The sequence below is a fragment of the Triticum urartu genome, chromosome 7 (assembly GCF_003073215.2).
Source record: "Triticum urartu cultivar G1812 chromosome 7, Tu2.1, whole genome shotgun sequence".
Classification (NCBI taxonomy): domain Eukaryota; kingdom Viridiplantae; phylum Streptophyta; class Magnoliopsida; order Poales; family Poaceae; genus Triticum; species Triticum urartu.
In genome coordinates, this window is record NC_053028.1 from 241,027,911 (window position 1) to 241,038,705 (window position 10,795).

Consider the following 10,795-nt stretch of genomic DNA (forward strand, 5'->3'; position numbering starts at 1 on the left):
ATATAGTCATTGGTTAGTTAATTTTTCATTTAATAGTTAGATTTCTTTTTTTATTTGTAGCTTCCTTGTCTAAGCCATTCATTTTCTATTCCTTTATTGTGGCAAGTCATTCCAAGCCATTCAACCCGGTTCCCTTATATCCAACTACCATAAGTTCAAGTCTTGAGAGAGCAAGACCTCCTGGTTAAGAAAGAAGAGATGAAGAGATGGGTGACTCCATGAATGCTTCTTCGATTCTTTGTAAATAAAATAATTCCTCCCTTGTTCTTCAAACGCTACACCTAGTGTGCCGATCTTCTTTCACGACTTTGCATGAATGAATTCATAGAAATGATCAAAAGGAAATTGTAAAAGCATAATACACACTTATAGTTGGTAGCATATATTTCGTTTAATGAGAATTCATGTAATAGACATCTAAGTTTCAACCTTGTGATATTGTCTAGCCTCATATTCACACCTATCCCCTTCCTCCTGTTTTAATTGTTTAAGGTATAAGCTGCAAATTGCACTTATAGTTTCTCCACTTTTTAGTTGCGCGTTGGTTAAATATATTGCTAAGGGGAACTCTGCATGAAATAAACAAGCTGGGAGATAAATGGCACAGTCAAATGCCAGCAAGAAGCCAATAATGCATAGCTCCTCACCACATGGATACTAGCGATTGATCACACTTGGCAAGGAGGACCAACACTGATTAGAGAAGAGGGTAGATCTGGCCTGATGTTGTCATAAGAGAGGCATGGTCATTTAAGTACATATGTCTATATGATGTACTTACAACGTTGTTCCTTGCAAAACTATTTTGACTTATTTTTGGGAAAAGCCCAAGGCCATATATTAAATAAAAACAGTGATATAGGCGAAGGTGTTCAATCCTTCGATGAGATGATAACTATCGTTTTTGGTGGAAGTCCACTTTGACAATCCGACTACGAACCTGTGAAGACTTTGCACCTTAGCAATCGCTTTGAGAGGTTACTGACCACGCCGGAGCATCATCAACTTGACCACGAGGGTCTATTTCGTGCACGCAAATGAAGAATAAGTAATAAACCGAGATTAAAATCTAGATATTATGAATTTAAGATGAAAGCTTTATTGATGAAAGTGGGGTTCTGAAGCGTCTTGGCCTGGTCGTTGGACACAAACGAAGTACATGAGTTGCAGCTATAGTGAACTTTAATCTAAACAGAACCCAAATCTAAATGACGCCCTGAGGGTTGTGTTTATAGGAGAAAAGAGAGGAAATTTCGTCCACCTTTGGCAAGGTGGTACTAAAATCCCTCCTGAGTCGTTTCCCCTATAATACGAACTCTAAAACTGCCGATAAAGAGCTATTTCGAACATACAAGGATCTGGCACAAAAATAAGGTGGCGTAGCACCTAAATAAAGCTATAGACAAAATTTATGAGAGGAAATCTTGTATATTTCATCCCGGTCCTTGTATGTCATCATGGTGGCTTCAAAGTGTTGAAAACTCCACTGGAATTCCCTGCGCGCCCGTTTTCTTCTCCACACTTGATCATGCTCCAGTGTTCATAGCTCTTGTCCATGCTAGGCCCTTCATTCATAAATAACACAAATGTATCTAATTTAGGCATCATCATATTCTCGTGAACATTAGAATCATTACCAAGGAACATAAATACCTGATAATTTAATTGGTGTGCGCGAGCTCTAGTATTTGGTCCAGTATATGTAGTAGCAAGTGGTAGGGGTGTAACTATGATAGGGATGTTCTCATCAACCAGACCATACAAGAATATGAAATTACATGGAAGTGTTTGAAGAAAACAAGCATCATCTTCCTATTGCATCCACTAGTGGCACACTGTTAGAAGAGGTCCTTCCCACCTCTAGGCCTCTATCTTACTAGAGCAACCTTGTTGAAACACATGAGGTTGTAGAACAAATAGTAGAAATGTCACCGATGTAGACCAAAAAACATCGACAACCGTGGTATGGATAGATCGTCGCCCCCAAGAAGCTATCACTAAGGAAGGCCATAATAGAATCCCAAATCTGGCTTGACAGAGTAGGGGAACACAAACCTCACAAGTTCTATGAGGAAGACGCATCAAGATGAGCTTGATCGGGTGGGTGTGTACAAGAGAACAAAAACAAATCTCAACAACAAATCCCTGATGATCGACACTATCCTCCAATTTGCCGATGACACTATCCTGATGAAAGCGAGGAACCATTATTCCGATTGCCGCCGCTGCCCCAACTTTACAAGTGATGAAGAACTCGAAGACCCTACAGAACACAGGCCGGACATACAAAAAAATGTTTTAACCTTTCAGGCTACATTGGAGTATGTTCTAATTGATGATTCTGCTTCATGCACATCGAACTAGTATTTGTCTAGCTGATATGTTTTTGCGATTTAACAAGATTTAGCTTATTTTGTTTTGTTCAATATGTTCTAGTGATTGTGCTTCATGCACATGCAACCAGCATATGTCTGGCTAATATGGTTTTCGAGATTTAACAATATTTAATTTATTTAGTTTTGCCTATGTAATAAGGCAATTTTAAAACCACGAGTGACTGTTGTAAACTCCAAAATTCATAATGATTTCAAACATTAGAGATCCACGATGCAAATAAACAAGATTGGAAAGGTAGACGGCGAGTTTTTTCACTCTCTTTTGAGATGATGGATGTCTCGTGCAACAAATAACAATTTTTAATGTCAAAAACCCAAAATTAAATATTTCAATGGTAAAATTATATCTCCAACTGCCAAATTTTGCTTGTTGGTGGACCTGTAAAGTGGCATTCCTTTCGCCTTAAATACAGGATCCTACATAGGAAAATGACATCCATTAAATGTTTTAAGATACTTCCTGAAACATTAGAAATCTTTTTATTTTCGATCATTTAAGTCTTATACGATGCAAGGTGTTTAAGAAATAAACCAGTCTTTTCATAAGCACTGGTGCCTATTTGTGTACGGTAGGCGTCTAATTAGGTCTTGTATAAACCAGTCTTTTAAACATCTACCCTATATAAATAGACACCGAATGCTTAAGAAAAAACCTGGTTTATTTCTTCAAGCACCTTTCTAAGCATTTAGCATTGTACAAGGCCAACCCATCGGGCCAAGCTTACAGCAGTGGAGGGGAAGGAGAAAGTGGCGCAGGCAAATCCACCTCAGTTGAACCACCCAAGCGACAGGCTGCCCCGAACGGCTCACAAGTCACAAGAAGGCCCAGCCAAGTCAATCACAGTGCTAAACCATTTCATATAGTATTAAATAAATAGGTTCATGTAAATATGACCTTTATTGTACAGAAAAAGTGGACGGGCGTGTACCATTGCTCATGGAAGAGTTTAAACTAAAAAGTAACACTAATGCCAATCATCAATTCCATTAAACGGACTGTAAATCCTCCTAACAAGAAGCAGCTGAGCAAATAGCCAACATGGAACAAACAATTCCATTAAAGAGTTTACCATTGCTCATGAAAAAGTTTAAGCTAAAAAATAACACTAATGCCGGCCTGTAAATCATCAATTCCATTAAACGGACTGTTAATCCTCCTAATAAGCAGCAGCTGTGCAAATAGCCAACATGAAAACGTACTTTAATTAAATCCTCCTAAGCAGCAGCTGAGCAAATAGCCAACATGAAACAAACAGAAGAAAATATCTAATGGAGTATATATTATTGTTTCAATTCATGCACGGTATCAGTTGATTCGGATAACAAACAGGATAAACAAAGATGAAAATAACAGGGACTGCAGTACACGGCATTGGGCAAGCGAGCCAGAAGCGCACCGTCGCATGCAGTACGTCCAACAGAGCAGAGCAGACTAAGTTAACCCTGATATAAATCTAATGATGAGTATACCCTCTAAGCCCCCTCCGTTCTCAGCTTAACCCGCCCTCACCGGCTCTTCTTCTACTGGGTTTGCCCTTTATGTACACATGAGCAGCTGGGTTGATTTGCCCCGAGCACACACCAACTAGCTAGCAAAATCCTCGCCTCTCACCACTCCTCCGCCATGCTTGGATCTTCGTTGAGGTCAAACAGCAAGTGGCCCTTCTCGTCCCGGTAATTGTTCTCGGTCTTTTGATCCTGCACAACATCAACCAAAATGATTTTAGTTGGAAGCTCCAGGAGAATCGAGAAAGATATGAAAGAACACTGCTTAATCAAATACAGGATGACAACAACCAGACGGATCTCGGCAAGATGCGAGATCCGAGGGAATCACGTGGAATCACTGTTAAGAAATCATCGCGGAATAAAATAGTTGTACTATACTCCGTACTCGCATAGATGCAATGCAAAGGCATCGAGACAGCTGCTACTAGCAACAAATAAGCCAGCACACTTATACGAGTAGTAATTTCTTTGAGAAGAAAGTTACTGTAGTAGAGTTGGACTTCGTTTTTGAAGGAAAGAAGTCGCAGCCCTGGCGGGCCTGGTGCGGTGACATGATACCACACCAGTCGCGACTCACGAGCCCATGCTGGACCAGGGAGTGGTCACTGCGGCATCCAATGACCACGTTGGTGACCGATGGGCTGCACCCCACCCCACCCCTGTGCACGTCGGTCGCCAAAGGGACCCGCATCCCGGACTGACACGTAAAGGCACACGCACCACTTTACAACAACCCTGGCGCAAGCAGAGCCAGGAAAAAGTTTCTGTTTCCCTATTTAAAAAAGCTTCACCCAGCTTCCAATCTTCGCGTTAATTTCCACTGAAGATAAACGACGACAAAAAAGGAAAAGCCCGATGACATGCGGTGTCAAACTAGCCATGGAACTCCGTGGGGCCGGGTCCACAAAAACTGGCCGGACCCACGGGAAACAGCGCCGGAACCCCGAAGGAAGTCTACAATCTTGCAAGGCAAGTCAGAAGGAAACGAAATTTACCCCTCCAGTGTGAGAAACACGCGCGGAGAGTGCGGGAAACAGGCGGCCCAAGATGACACGCGGGACCACGCGCAGAGGAAGGAGCGAAGCCATCACATGATGGCGATGGGGATTCATTCGTCCACAGCGAAAACACACACACACACAACATGTACTAATTGAGTAATTCCAAATCCGCAGCTAACGACACACACAATAATTAATCAATTCGCCTTCCAATTCAAAACCCCGCAACAATCGACTTTACGAAATCACTCAAGATTTGAACACTTAAAAAAAAGAAATTACTCAAGATTTCACGCTTGCTGCTTCCTTTTTTCTCGCCCTATTGCTGACTGGATTGGATGGAGCGAGGAATAAATAAAAGCGATAAATGCGGCGTATAACAGAACTACTCCATCTATCTACCCTGCCTCGTCGCCCATCGGCCACCTCCAGCTACACTAGACACGGTGCCAACGGCCAAGGCAAGGGTCCACACAAAAGCCATACGCTCACGAAAACGACCCCGGGGGCCGGAGTCCGTTGCCAGAGAATGAATGATTTATCCTCTCCGGCGCCGGAACACAAGAACTCCATCCCCTACCCAGCTCATACTGTCCGGTTAGAATCACAATAGCCCCCGAGATTCAAACGAAGAACACCACGCAACCCGTATGAACACATCAACGATGGGACGGCCAAAAAAAGATCACGGCAAAGGAACTTCCTCGACAGATTGATGAGTAACGAGACAGAGTCTCGCAGAACCGAGGGGGGAATACAGCTGCAATTCACGCGACTTCAACAAGATTGGCATGCAAGAAAGGCCTCCAGAGTCCAAAAGCGAGACGAATAAACCGCGAAGAATGAGAAAGCGATAAGGCGATTGAAAAAAAAAACTCACCTCAAGTTTAACCGCGGGTTGCACGGCGCCGGCGCCGGCGACGGCGATGGAGACGTCCGCCCGCGCGCGCTTCGCCGGCGAGCTGCACCCCTCGTCGCCGCTGGAAGGCACTCCGGATCCGCCCGACCCCTGCGCCTTGCGCTTGGCCGTCGACCGCGCCACCTCGTCCCCGCTCGAGGACGCCCCTGATCCAGCGGCGTTGGCGTAGTCGAAGGGCGTCTCCGGGCTCGATGCCGCCATGGGGCCGTCCGTCCACGCGGCCGCCGCCGCCTGCGCCTTCTCGCTCACGCGCGGCCGCCGCCGCGACCGCGCCCGGTCCATGCCGCTCGTGGAAGGGCCGGATCCGGCGGCCGAGACGTAGTACGGCGGCGTCTCCGGCCTCCGCGCCGCCAAAGGTTCGCGCTTCACCTTCGTGACGCGCGGGTGCGACCGCGCCCTCTCCTCCCCGCTGGAGCACGCGCCGGATCTGGCGACAACAGGCTGCCCCAGCCGCGCAAAGGGACTCTCCCACGACAGCAGCCACGCGGTTCCTTTCGCCACCGCACGGGGCGGCAACCGCGGCCGCTTCGGCCACCCCTCCGGAATCGGCGGCAGCTCGTCCTCCGCCTCCTCCAGCCGCTGGAGATCCGCCGCCGCCGGGGCGAGGTCGCTGGACGGGCGCGGAACCCAGTCCGGCCACCGCGCCAGCGTCCTGCTCCGGAGGCTGAGAAGTATCTCGGCGGCCGCGATGGCCATGCCCTGCTCGTCGTACTCCGCCATGGGGAGAGCCGCAGGAGACGAACTCGCGCACGCCGCCGCCCTGAGATGGATGGGAGGTGTGATTTCTTTCTTTTCTCTGGCAGAAATACAGGAAAAGAGGGAGGCGACGGGAGGGCGGGTGGCTTTTATAAGTGGATGCGGAGACGGAGGCGGACGCGAGTTGGGCGAGGAGGAGGAGACGGACAGCAGTGGCCGCCGCCTAGAGCCCTAGACCCGGTGTTTCTGGACCCGTCTCACCGGCCCCTGGGCCCCCTGCAATTAGCTTGCGGGTGGGTCAAGTCGAGGCCGGGCGAGTCGGTAAACTGCATGAGCTTTGCGTTCGGGAAATCGTCTCCCTGTTACGTGGGTCCGTCCCGTCGGAGTAGTTCTATGTAAGGGAACTGTCTCGCGACTCGATTGGTGGGGAGCGGAGGAATGCGTGTTCGTACTCTGCGTTGTATAGTGCCCTGCTTTTTTTTAATGGCAGCAAGGTGGGTCCGAGCGAAAAGGCATCCGAGTTTATTAGGGCAGGCCGGATCCGGATGTGGATGCATCTCGCTCTCATGTATCCATCCGTAAACTGCTCAAACTTTTTTTTAGGGCTGCCCAAACTTATAAGAGAATGTTAATTCCCTCCCCGCTAGGGTTTCTGCCATCTCGTCGCCTCCACTCGTGTTGAGTTTTCCCTTCCCTTCCCCGCCCTCTCTTGCTTGTTCTTCGCTCGGGCGGGACAAGGGGCGATTGTGCATCGTCGCCCGACCTTGGTTAGGGTTCTCGTGGTGATCGGGTGTTAGTATTTTTATCCCGATAGATACTCTTGGGCTAGGGTTTCATGGCAGTTGAGACATTGAAGGTTGCGACGATGGACCAAAGTGATCTACAAGCAATGATGAAGGAATTATGCCTCGATGGAGATTATCTGGATGTTGTTGTGTTTGAGAGTGAGGTGCCGCAATGGATGGAGGCAGCCTGTTGGATGACTATAGCCGGATAGGCACAAACATAGAATAGAGTAAGTTTTGGTTTTATATGAACATGCGATTGTCATGGGACGTAGCTCAAGAAGTGAAGATCAAGTATATGGATTAGAACCTTTACACAATGCAGTTTTCTTGCCTCGTGACTAGAAAAAGGAGATGAAAGTGGCTCCATGGACATACAAAGGCTTCGCCCTAGTTCTAGCACCTTATGATGGATTTACAAAGCCATCCACATCAAATCTATGTCATGTGAATATTTGAATTCAGATTCACGACCTCCTGGACATGTTTATCAGTATGTTAAAAACCCTTACTAGCATGGTTGTTGGATTCATTACTGTTGAGTAAGCATCTCAGGATTTTTCAAGAAACTTTTTTTGCATGAGTATTAAACTGGATGTTCGAAAGCCACGCAAGAACAAAGTTTTAGTCATACATGGTGAGAAGCATGTTCTCGTGAAATATGATGTTTGTCTGATTGGTGCTCAGTATGCCAACATGATTGGGTACACTTTCAAGAAGCATGGTGATGGCATCCATTTCCAAGCTTTCTGGTCTTCAAGAATCTACCCGCTCATTGGAGTTGGTGACCATCTCTAAGATGATGCTACGAGCGAGGACCCGCCAAAGGACGAAGCAATCAGGGCAGAGGCTCATTTGAGTTTTATGCAAAACACACGGGAGGATGATTTTGATAAGGGAGAGAACGAGGTCCATTGCCAGGAAGACATTTAGGAGGAAAACTCGAATGCGTGTTAGCCTTATTAAAGCACCGAAAATTAGTTGTAGTTGTTGTTTGCTAATGCAAGCAACAAAGGAGGGGGTGATACGGATATTCTAGACGCAAAACGTAAAAAGAAGAGCGTGTTTCTTACTTTGTTACCGCATGAGGGCACTTCTACGAAGGTTGGGTGGCTAGTGTAACAGTTTGATGATCCAAATGCACCAAGTTTGCCCAGCCACACTCCCATCCCACCCCCAAAAAGAGACCCCCAGTAGGTCTAAGAACGATGGCAATGGCGAAGGAAACATGAATGCTTTGGGAAACTCAAAATCGACGGGCTCCGCGATGAAGTAACGCCTGAGCCTTAGCCTCAAACTACAGGGGGTTGGGGAACGCCGATAGTTTGTGCTTTGTTAGACGTTTAGCATAGATTTAACTCATTGGTGTTTTGTGTCGGAGACACAGTTAGAACACTTCTCGACAGAGTGTTGGTATTGTTGTCTTCATATGGAATCGGTTATGGTGAATCCTAGCGATGGAAGGAAGGCTAGTGTTATTTTATTTTGGAATAGAGAGTTGACGTTCCCTGTTGTGTACGGTGAGTTCAAGCTAGAAGGTAAACATACGACATGGGAACATATGAGTTACTTAAAGGTCCAACATGATTTACCCTGGCTAATGATGGGTGATTTGAATGTGATACTGCTTGATCATGGAAAAGAAGAAGGAATCAAACCGAATAAATGCAAGCTTTCTAGGAGGAGCTTATGACACTGATCTAGAGGCCATGGGGTTCCTTGAAGATAAATTTACTTGGCATCGAAGTCGTATAATGGAAAAGGTTGGACAAGGGTGCATGCAACAATGGTTGGTAGCTAACATTCCCTTATGAAGGGTTTCAAAGTCTCGAGTATAATCACTCTGATCATCCACTATTATGGTGGACAATAACTTCCACCAAAATTCAACAAGTAGACAGAAAGGCTAGGGGGCCTTTGAGGTGTGTTGGTTGCAGGAGACCTAATTTAGTGACATGGTCCATCGAGCATGGGAGGAATCATGTCTGAATGCAACGAAAGGTGGTGTTGGGCAAGCTAGGTACATGCATGGAATTTTCCATGACTAGGACCAACATGTTTTGAAGAAACCGAGAAAAAATGATTGAGAAAGGCTCAGTGAGACCTAGAAAAAATGTGATGTGAGCCCATGTAGATGACGAATCAAAGTAAGAAGAAAGGACATTCTTGAACTTATTGGGTTTTTACTTGAACTGGAAGAGATCCAGTGGATGCAACACTCGGGAGTCATCTTGCTCAGAATTAGTGACAAGAACACCCCATTTTTTGACCCTTATGGTTGATCAGGGCAAAATCGTATAAGTATAAGTCGTTTAAAAACAAACACAATTTATGGGTTGAAGGTATTGTTCTCCCAATACTCTTATGCGATCATATTTCGCTAACCTATTCACTTAGGAAACGCGAGTAACTGATCTTACATTACTAGAGAAAGTCCAATGCAAGGTCTCCTCTCAGATGGATGACATGTTGCTAGGGGGATACATGCCATATGATGTAAAGCATGTTATTGATAAAACATGTGATTTTAAAGCCCCAAGACTGGCAGCTTGCACACAATTTATTGACAAAATATTGGCACCTATCTAGGGTGGAGGTAACACAACAACTGCAAGTGTGATCAATTCTAGCACTACTCATAAGAGGGTAGAATGACACGATTGTGGTGTTAAAAGGAGCTATATGGACCTAGAGGGGGTGAATATGCGTAATTATAAATTTAGTCGACTATTAGTGAGTTTAGACTATGTGAATATAAATGTGAGCCTAAAAAAGCTGCTACAGTGAGATAAGCAATACGATATAATGTGTTCAACAAGTTATACTGAATGCAATGCCAAGTGACCAGTGTAAACCATAGGGAGCTGGGATTAGAGATAAACAAAGACACGTTGAAGAGAATGTATTCCGATGTTCACCTTCTTGGAGGTAAGCCGGTCAATGTCGGGGAGATGGGTGTTACCACGAAGGCAAACCAACACCAAGGATCACCCTATTCTCGTCCTTGAGATATCACAGCAAATGTGATTCTAAACCACTAGTGGTAGACCTTGAGGTGGATTCCAAACCTTTGCAAACTTCATGATGGTAAATCACAAGTTGATTCCTCGCGGAAGAATCCTACCTCCTAGGAGTCTCCAACCTCCAGGTGTAAGAAGATCAAGGGGGAAATGCTATTAAAACTTGCTCAAATCACAAATTACTTTTTCCAAAAGAGAGAGGAGGAGTGGATCTATGCTTCGGGTGAAATCTCTCTCAAGAACTATCACAAATATTCTTAGAATCTTCGATTTGGTGTGGGGAGAAGTAGAGGGAGCTTTTTCTCAAATCTAGGGTTCTTCCTTTTGTGTTAGTCAACCTCTCCACTAAGTGGCGGAGGGGCATATGTGGTGGTGGGAAAACTCTAGCCATATGGGCTAAAAACTTACAGGCCGGAGAGTCAGGCCTGTTTTGGCTCGAACAGTCTGGCCACTAGGACTTTTTGCAGGA

General features: G+C 45.6%; 1 protein-coding gene across 1 annotated transcript; it reads right to left on the reverse strand.

Moving 5' to 3' along the window:
- Window positions 1-3,659: 3,659 nt before the first annotated feature.
- Window positions 3,660-6,647, reverse strand: LOC125521177. The gene is made up of 2 exons (XM_048686222.1): window positions 5,787-6,647; window positions 3,660-4,094 (listed from the first exon to the last, which is right to left on the reverse strand). The coding sequence occupies exons 1-2, from the start codon at window positions 6,543-6,545 to the stop codon at window positions 4,005-4,007; spliced, it is 849 nt and encodes a 282-aa protein (XP_048542179.1). The 5' UTR covers window positions 6,546-6,647; the 3' UTR covers window positions 3,660-4,004.
- Between the last annotated feature and the right edge of the window lie 4,148 nt (window positions 6,648-10,795).

What these genes read in the sequence shown, in the direction of transcription:
- LOC125521177 (XM_048686222.1), bottom strand. Translation starts at nt 6,545, where the DNA reads ATGGCGGAGTACGACGAGCAGGGCATGGCCATCGCGGCCGCCGAGATA. An exon ending in AACCCGCGGTTAAACTTGAG is followed by an intron (nt 4,095 to 5,786) that starts GTGAGTTTTTTT and finishes GATGTTGTGCAG; the next exon opens with GATCAAAAGACCGAGAACAA.